General features: G+C 47.3%; 1 protein-coding gene across 1 annotated transcript in view; it reads left to right on the top strand.

The window, feature by feature from the left end:
• Positions 1–20303, top strand: part of TRANK1 (tetratricopeptide repeat and ankyrin repeat containing 1) — an 82156-nt gene that overhangs the window by 26694 nt on the left and 35159 nt on the right. The window contains exons 7-14 of the mRNA XM_082848448.1: positions 1783–1866; positions 2462–2600; positions 4353–4484; positions 6649–6819; positions 12632–12793; positions 13335–13589; positions 15135–15311; positions 15951–18842. Coding sequence (XP_082704574.1) covers positions 1783–1866; positions 2462–2600; positions 4353–4484; positions 6649–6819; positions 12632–12793; positions 13335–13589; positions 15135–15311; positions 15951–18842 — 4012 coding nt within the window. The remainder of the gene's footprint in view (positions 1–1782; positions 1867–2461; positions 2601–4352; positions 4485–6648; positions 6820–12631; positions 12794–13334; positions 13590–15134; positions 15312–15950; positions 18843–20303) is intronic.

Below are 20303 nucleotides of genomic sequence, written 5' to 3'. Positions count from 1 at the left end.
CTCTTGAGGATGGGCTGGCCCAGGCTGGGAATTTGGTTAGAAAGGGCCTGCAGGCTTTTTAAAGCCAGGCAGTCCAGAAAAGTCTGGACTGCAAGGGCAGCCTGTAAGGACTCTGGACCCAGGAAGGCTGGATGACTGTAGGATACAGGATTCTTCGGTTTTTGAGAAGGTCACGGGTGCTATTGGGAATCTAATGAAATCGATGGGACTCTCTTTGCACACACACATACACACAATTTACGAGTGTAGCTTCAGGGAGCTCATGGGAACCCCCTAAAGTCTGGCCACGGGCTCCCAGAAGCACATCCCCATATTACAGTCTCGAGAACATGGCAGTGAGGGGGCGGAAAGCAGGCTGCACTCTTGGGGAACCAGGAATCAGAAATCCGGGGCCCTGTTAACAAGAAATCTGGGATCTTCTCTTTTCCGATAAGATGGGTAAACTAAGAGATCTTTCTAGTTTTATTTTAAAAAGTCCTAAAATTCTGTGATTCCAAGTGTTAGGGTAGATCTGTGAGTGGCAGGCCCTAGGCCTCATTAACAGGAAAGTAGTTGCATTTACAGCCCCCAGGAAAGAACGTTTTACGTCCCCTCTTCCCCACGTGGGATGAATGTGAATAGAGCTCCGTAGTCTATGTGGGGAGGGAGGGAGTGGGAACCCAGTAGCTGACGGGCTATCACCTGATGGGCTATCACCCAGCCAGCCATGGAGGCCCAGGAATCCAGCCCAAGTGGTGGTCCCATATCCTACCAGCAGTGGAGCCTAGGCCATTTTCAAACACTGCAGACAGAGGCACTTTATAAAAGCCAGGCCAGCCATCAGGATTGTCAGAGCCCTGAACCTGTCATCTGGGAGTGTCTGGGCAGTGGGATCTGTTTAGGGTGAGCAGTTAAGAGTGGGCATCAAACTGAAAGAAGCTGGAAGCAAGATGTAGCCATAGACTGAGTCCCTGTGGTGCCATGCCCACCGGCAAGAGCATATGTCAGGGACGTGGATTCTGAGACTGGGTCTCCAGTCATGGCCATGCCAAGCCTAGAACTCCTGGACCAGCTGGCGTACCTGGATGATCCCAGTAGGAGCCTCTCAGGATTTGCTCTCTGTGTGACCTAGGGAAAGTTGCTTAACTTCTCTGGGGTTCAGTTTAGGGTCAGTGGTTTAACAACAGACTTTCTGAGGAAAAAAAAAAAAAAAAAAAGTCCTGATCTGCGGCATTTGCCACTTCCTGTAGTGTAAATTCTCTCGATTTCAATGGCCAATTTCAAGCTGCTAAGTCGACTGGAGGACTCACATTTGAGAAGAGATGTGCACAGTGAGCTCTCACTGATAGGAGCTGCCCCAGCACACCACTCGATAGGGTCTTGTGGACCCCAAATAGCAGTAATGTGCTAAAGAATTAATTGGGGTGGGCTATTTCAAAAGGATTTGATTCTTCTACTTGCTAAGCTTTAAGAACTTTGCAGGAAATTACTTCTTTACCTCCCTGCCCCTGTGCTGTCCCAATGCTGCCTGCCATCGGCTGCTCCTGTCCTCAGCAGGCTTTGAGGAAAGGTGGAGAGAGCTTAGCTCTCAGCACCAAAAGAAAGTTTGCCAGACAGACACTTTGGTTATCATGGCTCAGGCTGAAGAGCTTAGCAGGTGACTTAAACAAAGAGACAGGGCTAGAGGGTGTCTTGTTCTGTTTTTTTGTTTCTGTGTTTTAAAGCTTAAGATTAATTTTGTTCTAATAACCCATGTGGAGACCATTATTGTTCCAGCTTTTTCTGTTTCTCCCCTTTCATCAGTCATTTCTACTTCTGTCAGCGAGAAAAGACCGGCTACCGAGAAATCTCCACGTCCCAAATTTATCACTGAAAAGTCTCTTTGAGGTAAGGTGGCTTCTTGACACATACGGTTTCAAGTCAGGCCACTTCTGGAATGTGGTGTTTGGGACCTTCCCCTTCAGCCACCTCACTGCAAATTTGTTATTTATAGTAATCTTAGTCTGGGGCCACAGCTAATCAGGGTTTTACTGATTCTAAACTTTATGGGTGGGGGGTGGGAGAAGGGGGAATTGGATGAAGGTGGTCAAAAGGTAACCACTTCCAATTATATGATAAATAAGTCCTAGGGATGTCATGTACAACATGATGAATAGAATGAACAGGGCTGTATGTTCTATATGAAAGTTGTTGAGAGAGCAAATCCTGAGCGCTCTCATCACAAAAAGAATTTTTCTTTTTTTAATTTAATGTTGTATCTATATGAGATGATGGATGTTCACTAAACTTGTGGTCATCGTTTCATGATGTAGGTAAGCCTACATCTGCTCTACACCTTAAATATATACAGTGCTGTATGTCAAACTATATCTCAATAAAACTGGAAGAAAAAGAACCCCAAACTCTATGGGGAAGGAGTTTGAAGTTTCATATTGATATGGCCACTGCCATAATTCTTCCTGTGTATTTATTTTTCCTCCAGAAATTTGTCTTCTTCGGATTTTATGAGAAAATGGAACAGGTGCCCAGACTAGTCCAGTGGCTCATCTCCATAGGTGCGAGCATCGAGACCATAGGACCATACCCTCTGCACGCCCTCATGCGCCTCTGCATCCAGGCCAGTGAGTTCTCTCCTGACGGTGCGCCCTCCACGCTGTCCTCCAGCTTGGACCTCAGGGACTGTGCTTAGCTCAAGTGAAACCAGAATGTGGAATATTCAGATGATTTGAATAGTTCATGATTTGATCATTCAGATGAATGAAGGCAGCAGGGAAACAGCATCATTTTTCCTTCTCCCGGGACCTCATAGCTAGAGGCCCACACTGAAAGGATGCTGTGTTCTCAGACAGATCCTGGCAGCAGAGTGGAGCCCTGGGATTCAAGGACAGGCCTTGGGACAGACAGCCTTTGCTGGACAGAGCTCTCAGGGAAGCTGTGGAGGGAGTTTCCTCCCGGTGGCAAAGGCAGCCATGGTCTTCTTCCGAGTTCATTTTCTCTCGACTAGAGGACCAACTACTGTGGGGAGTGGGAGGGGGGAAACCCCAAGGGAAACACTGGCTATTGCTGATACAGTTTGCTTGTGGTTCATTTAAAGGAATCCTATTTTCATAGGTGTATATATAATTTGTCTTTTTTTAGTCTTCACCACCTGGCTATAGGATTTGAGTTTTTAAATATTTTTATCATTAAAACACACACATACAATATCCACATTTACGCTTTAGATAGAAGTCTGTTTTTCTTTTCGAAGCATATGTAGCTTCACTGTTGGACCCTGACCCACACTATCTTAGAGCCAGAAGGAGCCAAGAGAACTTGTCTACACTGTCTTCCTCTTTTAGGCTGTAGCATCTCCTCAGGATGGGAGTGGGGGTGGCCAGTGGCTTGAAGACCTGAGCCCCCATCTTTGCTTCAGCCACATTTGCCCTATCGTGATACATTTCATCTGTTGGAGAATCCATAAAAGGTTTCACTCTCATACAGTGGATAAAACATTTAAAAGTATGAAGTCTGACTAAAAGCAATCTGATCCAATCCTCCCAGTTTCAAATTAGGTGTGCCTCTGGGTATGAAAGTCACAATTCCTCTCTGTGTCTACTTTTTAAGTTTGCTCCTGCGGTTAGAGGCAGATGTGGATGAGATCAAGTCTTCAAGTTTATCCCCGATTTGTCTCTCAGAGGAAAACTGACATGGTGACAAATGGTGTCCACAGAGTTGGCAGAATTATGTGGCTTTCCAGGACTTACAAGGAAGGAGTCTGGGGAAAGAGTTTGAAATCTCTGTCCTGTTGATAGTAAGGTAGTGGGGTAATGATTGTTGCCCTGCCCAGGTCCTCTTTGCGACCAGTGCCCCCAGCCCCACCTGCTGCACCACAGCTGCCTCCTTTGCCAGGGAGCTGCTCTTTGCCAATAGGCACCATGTCCCTCTCTGGAGGCGGTTCTGTAGCTCTGGATTGATTGACACCGGGGTACAAAAGGTGAGCCCCTGCCTCAAGGTGGGTCAGCACTGTAGGGCAGTGCCTGCTGCACAGCTCCCCGTGGGATCAGGCTGAAGCCGACTCAGCTGAGGCCACATCACTGCTTGCCTTCATCCCCTGCCCTGCTTCCCTCCCCGTCTTTCTCCCTCTGTCAGTAAATCACACGTACAAGAATCTCTGTCTCAGGCTCTGCTTCTAGGGAATCTGACTTCAGTTTCCTATGAATAACTTTATATGACTCATCCTTTCAATGCACAAACTCTGTGTCTCCACACCTGTTTGTGGCAAGTGACAATGTGTGTTGGATGCCCCTTGGGTTCCCTCGGTGTGGTGCACAGTGATTTGCTTTGCAGCTTTTCTGTGTGTTGAAAATAACATCAGTAACTCATTCCTTCAGAGGAAAACCATCTTTTCAAGTGGTTAATGGACTACAAGCCCGTGTGGAAAGGTCACATCAACCAGAAGGACGAGGATGGCCGTACCGTCCTGCACGTGGTTGCCGCCCACTCCCCAGGGTACCTCCTCAAGCGTAAGTGGCAGCACCCCTCAGAGCTGTGCTGTGGGTGGAGTGACTTCAGGCGCTAGGGAACCCACACAGCTGACCGCTTTACCCGTGCCATCCCGTGACAGGCTTTAATAGTCAAAAATATCAAATTAGGCACTCCTTTTTTTATTGGATCATATTTTCAGTTGGCTTTTCAGAAAGAAGTTTACTCTGATATATTTTATCCTTGAAAGTCTTATCCAGTGATACTCTTCTTGAGCAAAAGTACTTACGTAGCTTTAAATTTTAAAAAACTTTCTGTGATTTAAGACTCTAAGCATTAATTTTTTTCTGGATTTAATTATTACAAAATTATCATTACTACAGAGATCACCAAAGCGACGTAAATATATTAAATTTTCTGTAAGTAATTGTTAAAAACAATAATTTTGGAGGGAGGTGAGAGAAGGATGTGTCGTGGTTCCTTTTAAAAGGGGCTTGACAGCTACTTGATTTTCCCGTAGGTTGATACTCTGGAGGTCACGAGCTTTCACCTCCTTCGGGGCAATACTTTGGTAATTGCATGAGTTCTCTGTACTACGTAACCAATCACCGTAAACTTAGTGGCTTAAAATGACACTCTAACTCTGTAGGTTAGTAGTCTGACATGATACGACTGAGTTTTCTGCTCAGTGTCTCTTGAGACTGTAATCAAGGTACTGGCTGAGGCTGCATCCTCATCTGGAGTTCCAGCCCTTCCTTCAAGCTCACATGATTGTGGCACAATCCGGTTCCTTGTAGTTGTAGGACAGAGGTCCCGTTTTCTTGCTGGCTGTCAGCTTCCACTGATCGCACACATTCTTTGTCCTATGGCCTCCGCTGTCTTCAAAGCCAGCAGGGGAAAACTTCTTGCGCATCAGATTCCTCATACTTTGAATCTCTGCCCTCTTCTGTCTCTGAACTCTAAACCTTTGACCTTTAGGGCTCATGTGATCAGGCCAGGATAATCTCCCTATCTTAAGGTCAACTGCTTTGGGACCTTAAATACATTTGCGAAGTCTCATCATAGCAGAGTTTAGATTAGTATTAAATGGGTAACTGGGAGAAGGTGTGTGTACACCAGGGGTTGGGAATCTCAGGGTCTGTCTGAGAATTCTGCCTGTCACAGTGAGGTACTTGATGGGTAAGAAGTATGACTTTTTAATTTTGTCTTATTTTTGTAAAATGGGAGAAAAGCAGTTGTGACTGGGGAGATGGGGAAGGAGAGCATCACCAGCAGGACGATACCTGGAGTAGAGGTGCTTTGTTAAGGTGGTGAATTTTAGGAAAGCACGGGTATGGAAGCTGGGAATTGGGCATTGATTCCTTTAACCTCTGTGCTCACATAAGTCTTGGTACCTCCAGGGATACACCTGTTACATTCTGAAATCTGTTGCACCTGTGATCACAGAGCCACCTGAATGCTTGGCAAATAGATATGTCAAAGCAGCAAATGGAGGGGCTTCCCTGGTGGCGCAGTGGTTGAGAGTCCGCCTGCCGATGCAGGGGACACGGGTTTGTGCCCTGGTCCGGGAGGATCCCACATGCCGCGGAGCGGCTGGGCCCGTGAGCCATGGCCACTGAGCCTGCGCATCCGGAGCCTGTGCTCTGCAGCGGGAGGGGCCACAGCAGTGAGAGGCCCGCGTACCGCAAAAAAAAAAAAAAAAGCAGCAAATGGAGCTGGCAGCCAGAGGTGGGGCTGCAAGGGTTGAAACAGTGACAAGAAGACCCTGATGCAAAAGCAATTGCCACTTTCTTCTCTTGTCTCCAGACAGGCTTTTTTTCTGGGAGTATATTCTGTTTCCTCTCTAGGGAATAAAGAAATCTGAAGTCACAGCTTGCTGTCATCCTTACAGCTGTAACTGTTGCCTAGTAACCAGATTCCCCCTCTCCTTGCTTGTTGCCAAGGAGAGGGGAGAAAGGTAGAGAGGAGCGCACTTCTGAACCTCTTAAAAGCTATTGTCCTTCCCACTCCACACAGGACTCCTTGCTCTGGGGACTTGGCTGAATTGCCCAAGGCCATCAGTTTCTGTAAGCAGAGAGGGACACTGGTCCCCTTGCCCCAGGCTGCTCAGGCCGGGAACTGGGAGGAAGTGCACTCATGGGGACGTCTCCTTATGGAAGAAACCATGACAAACCCCAACCCGCTTCTCACTTTGGCCTGCTCTAGGACAAACAGATGATGTGCAGATGCTCCTGAGCTTTGGGGCGGACCCCACTCTGCTGGATCGACAGTCCCGGTCCGCCGTGGATGTCCTGAAGAGGAGCAAGAACTTCAAAGCCATTGAGAAAATCAACAGTCACTTGGAAAAGCTGGCAGCATGTTCTAAGGACCTCTCAGGTACAGTTTCCAGGGAATTAACTTTTTAGAGGGGGCAAAACTGGTTCTGCGCCATTAGGTACAAATCAGTTTATCTTTTCTTGGTACATGAAGATGGAAGTGAGCACCCCCCCCCCACCCCGCCACCAGTCTTTGGAAAACTTGTTTGCTTTTTTTGAAAGATAGAATGAAGCAACTCTTACTGTGAGAGTGTCTACCACTTTCTGGAAACTTGGCAAGTCTACCTTTGGGCAGTAAGGGTGATTTTTTTTTTCCATGCATGCACACAGTAAGAAAGAAAAAATTCAGACAGAACATGAGATAACAAAAATCAAGCCCACTTTTCAGAAACCATAGCTAACAATTAAAACTACACTTATAGCTCTATTTTTTGATCTGTAAGTTTGGGACGGCATATATGGACTAATTGCTGTATAAGGTAAAGTGCAACAAGTCAGCTCTCTGTTGAATTTTGTCTAGTAAAGTTATTTGTGTCATTTACATCCTGTTCCTGAACTCTGGGTTTTCTGTGCTTCATCTATAGATTGATTCTGAACATTGAAAACCATTAAATCACATTTACATGGAGTATGATTTCTACAAATAGTAGCATAGTTGGACCCATAAAAAAGAATCACCAAATGCCCTGAAAACTTTGCTCTTTAAATGTGATACTCTTTGAGCATCCTGGCTTGATGAAACATATACATACACATTATTGTATATGTGTGTGTATAGATGTATGTACACACATAGATTTTTAGACTTTATTTAGACTTTAACTTAGAGGGTAGCCCCAGCACACATATGTTATGCTTCTTTTAGTTCTTGTGCTCATATGTGGCTCTTGTGGCTCACACTGTCTGTCTAGATTTTTCTCTTACTCTGCTAGGTACCAACTCCAGTAAGTTTTTCATGGAGGAGATATGCATAGTAGACTTATGGTGTTTTTGAAAATGTCTTTATCCTTAGATTGAGAATTGGTCTGCATATAAGCACTGTATTTTATCGGTCCTCAGTTGCACTTTCCCCCCACATGTTGCCACCTTTGAAACGAATGTGTTTCACCATCAGTGACGTGTCCCAGTTTAATGGCAGCGTTTTCTGGTGTGTTTGACAATCTGGGGTCTCTTAGATTTATGAAATACTCTGTAAAACCTCGTTCCTTACAACTTGGTATTCTAGCCTCCGTTACTGATTAGATGTCAGTTTCATTTATTTTCCCTTTTAGAATTTTCTGTCCTTAGAGTTGTGGAATTTCCCTGGGATGTGTCTAGATGTGGGTCCGTATTCATTCTTCTTGTCTGGCACCTGCTGGCCTCTTTCAATCTAACTTTTTTTAGCTCAGAGAACTTATTTTCTATCATTTTGTTCCCTTCCAGCATCTCTTTGCCACCACTTTCACGTGGATGAGCTTCCTGAATCTGTAACATGTCTCTCTACTTTCCCTAACGTCTTCTATCTCCTTTTTTTCTTTCGAGATCTTTAACTAGGACTTTAGCTTTTCCTTTTATAATTCAGCTTGCCTATTGCATTTTTTAATTTGGAAACTCAGTTTTCATTTCTAAGAACTCTTTCCGGTTCTCTGTTTATCTGTGACAACTTGTGCTTGATTGACATTTGCCACTTCTCGAATGGCCTTTAATTTAAGAATGGTGAGAATTTTTTTAAAGACCGTTGTCCTCTCTTCTGTGAGTTATTTATGTTTTTGGGGGGCTTAGTTGATCCCTCTTCTTGCTTCTCTTTTGTGCTATTGCTTTTCCTATTTTATCTTCTGATCTTTGGATGGTTTGTATTTATGAATGAACAACTAGACTTATTAATACTTAATAGATGGTTAGTGCGCATTTATTGAAGTTATTTGGATGTGTTTCTCCAGAAACACTCCCCCACTGGAATGGGTGAGTAGGCGGCAGGTTGTAGGCAGCACATGGGGTGTGTGTGGTGGGGAGAGTGGGAGGCACCCTGCCACGCTGGGGATCGTGGCAATTTTCAGGGTCAGGAAAGTTTTATGTGAGGGAGATTGAAGCTGCTTTTCCTTTAACACTGCCCCCTGTTTCCCCATCTATGTTTTAATTTTTATTCATTTATTTAAAATATCTCCTGTTGTTTCTGTGAGAACATGGGAATAAATGTATTTGCAGAGTCCTGTTTTCCTGGGATGTTCTTTTAAAGCTGTGATGTCATGTTTAGTTTTTAAATGACTTCTCTTTTAAGGAATTGTAATTGTAATTCTGTGAGGTGGTGTAATTAATAAATTATTGTGAGAGGCCTCCTGAGAGCTTATACCTGTAACCTCAGTTTCGGGGTGGTTTCTACTGTTTGAGAAATTGAAACTAACCAAACAGATTTCTCTGCCAATGAATTTCAAGGTTTTAAAATAAACTTTTAGAGAAGGACCACCAATGAATGGTAGAAAATGGCTGATATGCCTGCAAATTTATTGTTCATTAATTCTAATCTTAATTCTTAGAATGCTGTAGACTTTAGCATGTCATGCACTTTTGTTTTTGTTTTTAAAGTTTTGATTTTTTTCAGTTTCCTGGTATAATAGAATCTTAAATATCTGCTGATTCTGCCTTTCTCACTAGCTGCTGGGGGAAGCCAGAGCCCACCGGGAGTGGGCAGGGTGGGGGTGTGAACCTGAGTGATCAGGGTTACCTGTCTTTCCCTGCCTCTCACAGCCACCACTAGATGGCAGCATGTCCACCTTCTCCCGCAGCTGATGCTCGACTGTCCTCAGGACCAACAAGATTGGAGTCTTTGTTTTTCTCGCAGTTGTTTGTGATTTTCTCTGATTCACTAGTGCGTGGCCTTTCAGAGTGAGAACGAACCCAGGCCTCTGAAGCCTTTCTCTCTGGTCCTCCCCTGGGCGCCAGCTGCTTTCTGCTCTGTGAAGGCGCCTCTAGCTCTGCACTAAGAGGATGCAGACCTTCTCTGTGTGTCTGTTTCCCGCATAAACGGAGCCTGTGACTCAGAGGCCATGGTGTGTCATCCTCAAATCCCTCAGCACCACACAATGCCCTGTTTTCAGTAAATGCAGATGTGCGGTATTGATGATACCTCTTCCTCATTATAAAGCAATAGATTCTTTTTTAAAAGAGAAAATTTACAAAATGTAGGAAAGGAAAACAAGAAAATATTAATTCTGCATAAGCCCACCTGCCTGAAAAAATTAGTATAGTTGTGATTTAGTCATTTACTCTTATTCCATGCATTTATAGTTACACATTTTTTATTTTCTTTTATAAAAATGAGATGGTTACATAAATTTCAATTGATAAAATATATGTAATAAAACTTACCAGTTTCACCTTTTTTAGCTCAAAAGGAAGATTTCATGCAAAAACAAAATCTCTTTGAAATGATTTATTTCTATTTTCTAACACTTCTGAGTGCTTGCAGCTTCAGATCTCTTGTAGTTTTAATTTTTAATTTCAAATCTGCTTGTATATACCTACTAAATATGATCACTGTAGAAAATTTGTAAAAATTTCATTTTACAAAAATTTATTGTAATTACACCTTGGCATATTTTTATCCAGTCTTTTGGTTGCTGTTCAGTACTTATGTAGTCATCTTTTTTAAAAACCTGTGATTATCATGTATAAGCAATTCTATATCCTGATGCTTCTTTTCTCTCTTAGTAAGCTTATAGAAAATTTAGAAAAAAAAGAAGAAAACCAGACAAGTTCAGAGTAATAAACAAATCACCGGTACCTACCCAGAGATGCTGACCCAGGGCTACCATTGTCAGTGTTTCAGCACCTTTCCTTTTATGCTGTTTTATGTTGTTGATATATCACTCTCTGTTTTCTTTTCTGATTTCAGGACCCTTCTCTGATCTGACCGCCTTCTTAATTATTCTGAAGCACACAACCATGCCTTTATTATACAACTGCATCTAATTGTCTCTTTTGTCAAGCTTGGTATATTTCTGTTCAGTTTCAAGTGACTTTTGTACTAAACTAACTGCCCTGGTGGAGGAATGATGCCCTGAGGCATGAGGTAGGGGGACAAGTGGCAGGTTTCCATCTGCCTGGTGGTGAAGGAAGTTCCTCCTTTACCAAGCGTCCTATTCTCCTGGTTCCTGAGTTTTCATTGTTTTCTGTGTCTTCATAGGCATTCTAGGATGAAGGTGGGATGCCGAACCCAGGGGTGCTAGTCGATCATTGTTACACCACACAGTTCATGTTCTTTGCCTCAGAATAGGCAGCTCACTGAGGTGATATAAGTCTTCCTTTGCCAAGGTTCTCCATTTCCTTTTCTCTGGAGGTTAGTGCTAGGGTTAATGTTAGTTCTTGCTTCCATCTGGCACCAGAAGGTCTCTTGATTAGAGGGCAGTGGGCGTTTGCCCCCGAAGTTGGGGTGTGTGTGTGGGTGTGTGTGTTTCTGGTGCTCTGATCTGTTGAAAGGTGATCCAGGTGTGTACCAGAAGGCAGGCAGCTGACATCAGAACTCTGCTTGGGTCCCCTGGGTCCTTTCCCATTGTTGTGTGCTCCCTGGTGTGCCCTCACTTTGCAAAGCCAGCACCTAAGGCTCGTTCTCAAGGAGAACAGCCTATGGGCTTATGGAGCCTGTTTTGCTCAGGCTCCTTCAAACCAGAAGTGCCTGGGAATTTACATCCTCCCAAGGCAGGCTGTGGCCGGTGGCAGAAAGAGGTGAGAATCTGAAAGCCCGGTTCCCTTGCCTTGGCTGGCACAGCTCTGAGGTGTGACTCACTCCAGATCCCCCCAGGGGTCAGGCAAGGCACACCCCCACCCTGTGGGACTCAGCCTGAGCTCACACCCTGCCTGGTTCCTCCCCGACCCTGACCTGATCCCCCCACCCTCACTGGTCTCTTCCTTCATAAACTACTTGCACACAAATCCTTGCCTCAGGGTCTGCTGTGGGAGACATGGCTGATAATAGGATGCTTTTATTTTTCCATCTCTAAAGTGTTCCTATTCTGTTAGAACATGACATTGAACATGCATTCACCTGTTCATCACATGATAGCACTTATGCTGTGGGCCAGGCCCATCTCATTGGGTGTGAAAACAGATGTCCAGTTATCTGTTCAGTAGGATTCCATTTTAACCAAGAGAGCTTTCTGAGTGTATAATCTGATACCAAATAAAACATTTGCCTTTTTTCAACCTTTCTTCAGTGGTTGATTTCTAATCATGACTACTTTCTCAGTAAATTAAACCAAGGGGATAATGTTTTCCCTCTTATGGCCAGAGAGGTGGCTTCTTACTCTTGGCTTTTTCCACTTGCCAGTTAGATGCATGGGTGGCTGGCATGTAGTTGGATGTTGCTGCTGCAGTAAGCCACCCTCCTGCCATCACTTCCCTGAACTGTTGTATCAGTTATCCATTGCTGCATAACAAACAGCCCTCAAACTTAGTGGCTTAGAGCAACAAGCACTTATTTAGCTCATGATCCTGCAGCTCAGCCATTGAGGCTGGGCAGTTCTCATAGCCTTAACAGAACTCCTTCAAGTGTCTGCTTCTTGTTGATCTTAGCTGGGCTCTTTCACATCTCTGGGGCTCAGTTTGGACAACTGAACTGATTCCTCTCTGTTTTATGATGTTTCTTATCTAGCCTGGACCTGAATAGAACTAAACAAGGCCTCTTGAGGCCCAGGCTCAGAATTGGCACAAAAATCACATCTGCTGCATTCTCCTGGTCACAGCAGGTCATGAAGCCAGGCCAGAGTCAGGGTCGGGGAGGGGAACAGGCACTTCAAAGTCTCCTGGCTCCACAGAGGAGTGGAGAGGTGTGGTCATCCTTGCAATCTACGGGGCTGTGATCTCTGCAGTCACAAGCAGCACTCGGGGGTATTTTGCAGGACTGAGCAATGGCGGGGGACCAGCTAGCGAGGGCGACATTTTCCGGAAGGCCTCTGAGCAGCTAGTGACATACATGAATTCAGGAAGCCGCTTGCTGCAGAAAAACTTTTGGAAGCAAGGAGTGGTTCAGAGGTTCTTGCGCCTCCTTTCTTCTCGGCAAGGTAAGGTTTCTTACAACCTTCAGTAGCGTTCAAAGATGCTCTACGCACCTTAAAACTCTTTTCTACTATCTGTTTAAACATTGATTAAAAAATAAATGCCATGATCTACATGTAAAACATTCAAACAACACAGAACATTCTTCAGTGAAAAGTCGATCATCCACCCCTGAACTTCAGTCTCTAAATCTCATCCACAGAGGCAACCTCTGTTATTAGTTTTTCATGCAGCCTCCTGGAATTTGCATATACTATCCTTATTTAAAATACCACAGATGTTTCTCTTTTCTACTGGCTAGGACTCTACACTCCTTGGGTATTCCCAACCTTCCCAAGAAGCTCACGCACCAGTGCTGACACTGAGGTTCACACGTGGTTGAGTAGCATGACCCAAATAACTAAGTACTTGTTTATGGTTTCCCCACGTCTTAAAGATACTGATCCGTAACTTGGGGTGATGATGTTCCTCTGTGTTGGGTTTTGGCTGGGGACAGAAATCACATGACCCTTTTTCTGGAGTGTGGTGTGTTCTTGTTTTTGAAAGAAATCCCTCCCGACCTGGTCTATGACATTGACCGCGACTGTGCCAACGCCTTCATCAAGTTTTTACTGGAAAAACAGAAATGGCCTGAAGTGCTTCTGCTGCTGACCCGCAAAGTGAGTGGGGAGCCACCGTCCGGGGACTGTCTCATCAAAGACTGTGACCTCTCGAACCTCAGCCTCTGTGCCATCCTCCCCCGCCTCAGAGCCTGGGACCAGCGGAGGACCCTGCTGCTGGGCCACCTGATAGACCACGGAGGTGAGTCCCAGATGCTGAGTCAGCACCGGGAGGACATCCCAGGGGAGTCCAGGTGCCACAGTTCATGGGGCTTTTCGCTTGATTTCAGAGACTCCTTTAAATTCTGCCTCATTCTCTTCCTCCTCCCTATCTTCTCATTGGAAACAGTGATAGGGTCGATGCATTTTTGTGAATTCTTCCCTTTCTCTCGTGTAAGAAACCTCAGGCCTGTGGAGGGGGCCTGGGGCCTGGGCCCTGGTGTAGCCACAGCGGTCATTTCCTCCCAACCTCCGACTGGACTTTTCCCTGCACTCAGTATGCCGCATGGGTCCTTGTCAAACGCTGTGACATTCTTTTCTGATCCATGGATTGGGATTTGTGATGCTTGTTTTTTAAAGAAACAGCCAAATAATGGGTGGGGGGAAACATCTGCTGTTTTAATCGGCACAATCAGGCTTGGCTGGATGTATGTCTGGAGTGTGCAGACGTCTTGCTGGATCAGGTTTTATTTTAAAACAAATTTGGAAGCACTAACCTTCTCCTTATGCTCCCCCCACTTAGGCCACTGTAACTACTGACGTCTCCTCATTTATAAAATGGGAATGAAACTAATCCCCCTTTCTTAGAGCTGTTTGGAATATTCAATGAGTTCATGGACGCAGACTCTCGGCGGAGCGCCTGGGCTGTGTGGTTTTCCACCTGCCTTGCCGTTTAAGGGGAAATGACCTTCAGAAGGAGTGATGCCACATTGGTCCCAACTCTCAAAGTGACTTACAACGCCTTCAGGCGTTGGCTCTACCCACGGGTTTCAGGAGATAGATGGAAGGCCGCCTGTGGTTTATGTCTTCAAACCCACTCCTTGCATGGAGTGTTACTACCTTTGCCCAGAAACGATGGCGGTTATGGAATTCCTATTTTGTTCCTGATGAAGCAAGCACTTATTGAGGGCCTCCCCGGGGTCAGGTGCCAGGGCACAAGGATGGACAGTGAACATATGGCTGCCGGTGGGTGGCAGTGCAGGAGGGCTGCAGTCCTCAGGGGGTGGAGGTCAGGGAGCTTGCAGCGCAGAGGGGAGGTGTGGACTGAGCTAAAAAGAAGGTGATGTGGCAGTGGGGATGTGTCAGGGAACATGGCAAATGAGGGCCGATGGGCATTCTCGGGAAGAAGCTTCCTAGAAGCAAAGGATGTGGGAAGCACGCTCACGTCCAGGTCACCGAGTGTATGTCCAGGACTGTGTTGGGCAAACACTGGGAGTTCCGTTGTTCATGCCATCCCTACTCCGGTGCTGATGGTGGTCCCGTGGCGGGGTGGGAGGGGGAGATGGAGAGACAGAGGAGGTGAGGCCCAGGGACAGGACACCTGAAGGGGGCAGGCTTTCCCTCCAAGGGCACTGGGAAACCCTTGCCTCCCAGAAAGGGGGCGTGGCAGGAGGCCCTCAGAAGTCAGGTCAGCACCCCCTCTTGATTTGGAATAAAGGGCAGAATCGGTCCCGCCCCCCTCAGGTGGGCCCTGCTGACCTTGGCTCAGGGATGCTGCTCACCGGTCCCTTCTCTCTGCCTCCCCCAGCCTCGCCCGAGGGTCTCCAGGGCAGCCAGGAGCAGCCGCTTGTCATGTGCCTGAAGCACGGGGACTTTGAGCTGGCCTTCGTCCTCTTGACCAAGGGTGCGGACCCCCGTAGCATTTCTCTCACGGAAGGCGACACTCCTTTGCATGCCGCACTCCACATCTTTCTAGATGTCGAAGGTAGGCCTTTATTTTGTAAGCAGTCTTTTTCTTGAGGAGGAAGCTGGGTGTTAGAATGGATGCTGTGCTCCTTGGTCTTTCCTACTGGGAAAACTAACCATCTGGAAAAGGCCCATTTCTTGGCCAGGCCTGTATCTCCTGGCCCCTCACCCATAGCTTGATGGGAAGGAGTGACCATCATGGTGAACGGTCAGGGTGGGTTGATGGAGGAGGATTCTTAAGTTCCAAACTTAAGAATCGGCTGTCCATAGCTGCAGATACTTTCCATTTATTTACACCATTTCAAGGGTCCTGACATAAAGGCTCTTACTGGAATATTTACGGTGATTTCTGGGTTTCTCCACCTTTGACAGTTGGGCAGGGTAAATCCTTTGCTGGGGGGGCTGCCTTGTGTATTGTAGGATATTTACCAGCATCCCTGGCCTCCACCCACTAGATGCCAGTAGCACCTCCTAAATTGTGACAATCAAAAATGTTTCCAGACACGGCCACCTGTCCATTGGGGAGCAAATCGCCCCCAGTTGAGAACCACTGGGTTATCAAATCCTTGGGGAAGTTCAGTGTTCTGAGGACCCCCGGCTGGCGTCTCTGCTCCCCAGAAAAGCCGTTCAGCACTCACAGGATTTTTGTGTCTTTCAGCTGACATCGGTTTTAACTTCCTCAGCCACCTGCTGGATCTGTTCTGGTCCAAGCCCACTGAGTTTGACTACCTCAACCCCAATATCCAGGACAACAGCGGTAACACGCTGATGCACATCCTCTTCCAGAGGGGCATGCTGAAGCGCATGGGGAAGCTGATAGATCTGCTGGTGAAGTTTGACATCAACCTCAACCTGAAGAACAAGGAAGGCAGAGATGCCCGGCACCGAGTGAAGAAGACAGACGCACTGCTCTTGGCCTGGAACAAAGCCCTGCAGGAGAGCAGGCGCCGGGGCCGACAGGATGCTGCCGCCCACCCAGGGAAGCCCCCACGCTGTGCAGCCCCGGCTCACACGGCTCGACTCAAGGGCTCCTCCAAGTCGCTGTCCTGCAGCAGCACTGCAAGAGCCCCACCCAGAAGAGCCGGGGTCCCTGAAAGCTGGGAGACCCTGCCGGATGCCCAGACTACGAGGCCAGAGCCTGGGGCTGCCAGGCCCTGTTCGCAGAGAGACCGCCTTGTGCAGGACATCACGGCTTTGATTCAGCAGGTGGAATTGGATCCGTCCCTCCAGGAGGACTGTCCACAGGACTCCGAGCCTCTGGAGACAGGAGCTGGCACCATAGGAGAGAAACAGGAGCTACAGGGCACCCCGGGGGCGGGGGGCTCTGACTGCAGTGGGAACAACCCTGCAGTCCTTGAGGCCGCGGAGGGACATGCGCAGGCAGGCCTCGGGACCCCGCAGCTCATGCCTGCTGATCGCAGGGGGACAGAGGGCAGCGACGACCAGGACGACCAGAACGTGCCGGAGATGGAGGCCTGCCTCCTGGACTTCGAGAACATGACATGGGAGATCGAGTGCACTTCGGAGATGCTGAAGAAGCTGTCCAGCAAGGTCATGACCAAGTTCATGAAGAAAAAAATTATCCTCGCCATCCAGAAGCTCGGCAATGGTGAATGGACCAGGGGCCTGCGGAAGCGGCTGAAGAACTTGAAAGGAAGCATCCAGCTCTTCGAGGCCAAGCTGGACAAAGGGGCCCGGATGCTGTGGGAGCTCGCCATTGACTTCTCCCCGCGGTGCAGCGAGAACCCCGAGAAGATCATGGCTGCGGAGCACAGTGTGCATCCCACCGAGAAGGCGAGGCAGGTCTACACGGAAATCATCCGGATCTGGGACATCATCTTGGATCACAGCAAACTGTCGGACTCCATCAGGGCCATCTGCAGCGCCTACAACCGGGGCCTGTCCTGCATCCTGCGCAAGAAGCTGAAGGGTATCAACAAGCGCCAGGTGTCCGACAGTATGAAAATCCAAAAGCGGATACCCCGCTGCTACGTGGAGGACACAGAGGCCGAGAAGGGCGGGGCACACGTGGATCCTGAGTACTTCCCCCCTGCCAGCGCGGTGGAGACAGAGTATAACATTATGAAGTTCCACAGCTTCAGCACCAGCATGGCCTCCAACATCCTCAATGACACGACGGCCACGGTGGAGTACCCCTTCCGGGTGGGCGAGCTCGAGTACGCGGTGATCGACCTCAACCCCAGGCCACTGGAAACCATCATCCTCATCGGGCGGAGCGGCACTGGCAAGACGACTTGCTGCTTGTACAGGCTGTGGAAGAAGTTCCACGGTTACTGGGAGAAAGCCGAGCAGGCGGGAAGCCCGCTGCTGGCCAGGCAGATCTGGCTGAAGCGAAGGTTGGAACTGGAACCCGGAAAGGAGGGTCCAGGTGGGGAGGAGGAGGACAAAGAGGAGGAGGAAGAAGGACCCACTGAGGTGGTAACAGTGGACAGCCTAGAAGAGGAGCAGGAGAGTGAAGCCTGTGCAGGGGGAGCCTGTGGGGAGCCAGGGGACCCCGAACAAGGGGAGGAAGGACCCACCCCAGAACAGCCCCACCAGCTGGAGCATCTACACCAGATCTTCGTGACCAAGAATCACGTCCTGTGCCAGGAGGTGCAGAGAAATTTCATTGAGCTCTCCAAGTCTACCAAGGCCACCAGTCACTACAAACCACTGGAACCCAATGTCCACAAACTCCAGGACCTGCGGGATGAGAACTTTCCTCTGTTTGTCACTTCCAAGCAGCTGCTCCTCCTGCTTGATGCTTCTCTGCCCAGACCATTTTTTCTGAGAAACGAAGATGGCAGCTTGAAAAGATCCATCGTAGGATGGTCCATGCAGGAAGAGCTGACCGTCACCAACTGGCAGGAAGATGAGGAGGAGGCCGAGGCAGACGGGGACTATGGTGAGGAGGAAACAACCGTGGAGACACGCCCATGTGACAGTGACCCCCGGGTGTACGTGACATTTGAGGTGTTTGCCAATGAAATATGGCCCAAAATGATCAAAGGGAAAACTTCCTACAACCCTGCCCTGATTTGGAAAGAAATAAAGTCTTTTCTGAAGGGGTCTTTTGAGGCCCTCAGCTGCCCCCAGGGGAGACTCACAGAAGAAGCATATAAGCAATTAGGGCGGAAGCGGTCCCCCAATTTCAAGGAAGACCGGAGTGAGATCTATGGCCTCTTCTGCCTGTATCAGCAGATCAGGTCTCAGAAAGGGTACTTTGATGAAGAGGATGTGCTATACAACCTGTCCCGGAGGCTGTCGAAGCTCAAGGTGCTCCCATGGTCCATCCATGAGCTCTATGGTGATGAGATCCAGGACTTCACCCAAGCGGAGCTGGCGCTGCTGATGAAATGTATCAATGACCCCAACGCCATGTTCCTCACCGGGGACACGGCTCAGAGCATCATGAAGGGCGTGGCCTTCCGCTTCAGTGATCTGCGCTCTCTGTTCCACTACGCCAGCAAGAACACCACGGACAAGCAGTATGCAGTGCGCAAGCCCAAGAAGATCTACCAGCTGTACCAGAACTACAGGTCCCACTCAGGTACGTCCAGGCCTTGGGCTCTCCGAGGTGCTTGGGCACTGACCTTGGGCTACTTTTGAAGCTGTGGCCTAGCTTTTGTTGGGTTCTTGTAGCTAAGGATAATATTTTGATCTACCCACATGAACAAGAGATCTTATGATTTTTGCCACTACTCATTCTTTTCTCTCTCTCTCTCTTTTTTTTTTGGCCACTTGGCTTGTGGGATCTTAGTTCCCTGACCAGGGATTGAACCCGAGCCGTCCGCAGTGAGAGCGGATGAGTCCTAACCACCGGACTACCAGGGAATCCCCCTTTTTTCTCTTTTTTTTTTTATTGAAGTATAGTTGATTTACAATGTTGTGTTAGTTTCAGGTGTACAGCAAAGTGATTCAGTTATATATATATATATTCTTTGTCAGATTGTTTTCCCTTATGGATTATTACAAGATGTTGAGTATAGTTCCCTATGCTATACAGTAGGTCCTTGTTGGTCATCTATTTTAATATATAGTAGTGTGTATATGTTAATCCCAAACTCCTAGTTTATCCACTCCTCCTTCCCCCTTTGGTAACCATTAAGTTCAGTAGTCATCGCCACTCATTCTTAGGTTGATGATTTAAGCTGTGGTTGAATGGAAATGAACCTCTAAGTAATTACAGCTTAAGGTGTTGGCCATGACATGAAAACATTTCAGGGGAACATTTAAACTGCTTAAGAACTTTTGTTAAAGCACTTTGGAAGCACCTGCTTCTAAAATGTAAAGTAATACGTCAATTACAAGTCATTAATCCTGAAAGAAAGCAGCTTTTCTTCCAAAGAGAAGCAAGAAAAGATGGCAGGGGGTGGGGGGGGGGGCGGGAGGTTGTGGGAGATAATGCACTCTCAGGTGCTTTTAATTTGTGCCTCACGTGTGCCCCTTCCCTGTGCCAGGCACGATGCCAGGCAGTTGACATAGGTACTGAACCTGGGCCACGGAGGTGAAAGCCCGGAATCCTAACCACTGGGCCACTAGGGAACCCCCATGGGTACCTGTTTTTAAGCCTCCAAAAAACCCTACAAGGTAGACATCATTCCCATTTTACAAAGGAAGAAACTGAGGCACAGAGAATACTTCCTTTGTGGTTTATAGAATGCTCACCAATTCACCTCCTATGTCCTGCATGTGTCCATGAACAACATAGAGTAGTATTTTACATGTTTAAAAACTTTGTTTAATGGACTCATACCAGACGTACCTTTCTGCAACTTCGTAATTTTGCTTATAGTAATGTTTTGGGATTTCTGCATGTTGATACCATGGAGCTGCAGTCCATGCATTTCTCAGTGCTGTTAGTAGTCTAATTCATGACTGCACCACACTTTGTTATCCACTTTCCAGACAAAATTATTCTTCCTTTATCCCTCAACAAAAATATTTTCGTTTTTTATACTTCTCTTGCTGACAACACATATCCTACTTGCTTTACACACTGAAATGCTTC

This window comes from Leucopleurus acutus (assembly GCF_964270905.1).
Source record: "Leucopleurus acutus genome assembly, chromosome: 10".
NCBI lineage: Eukaryota > Metazoa > Chordata > Mammalia > Artiodactyla > Delphinidae > Leucopleurus > Leucopleurus acutus.
This window is presented reverse-complemented; position numbering and strand designations above follow the sequence as displayed.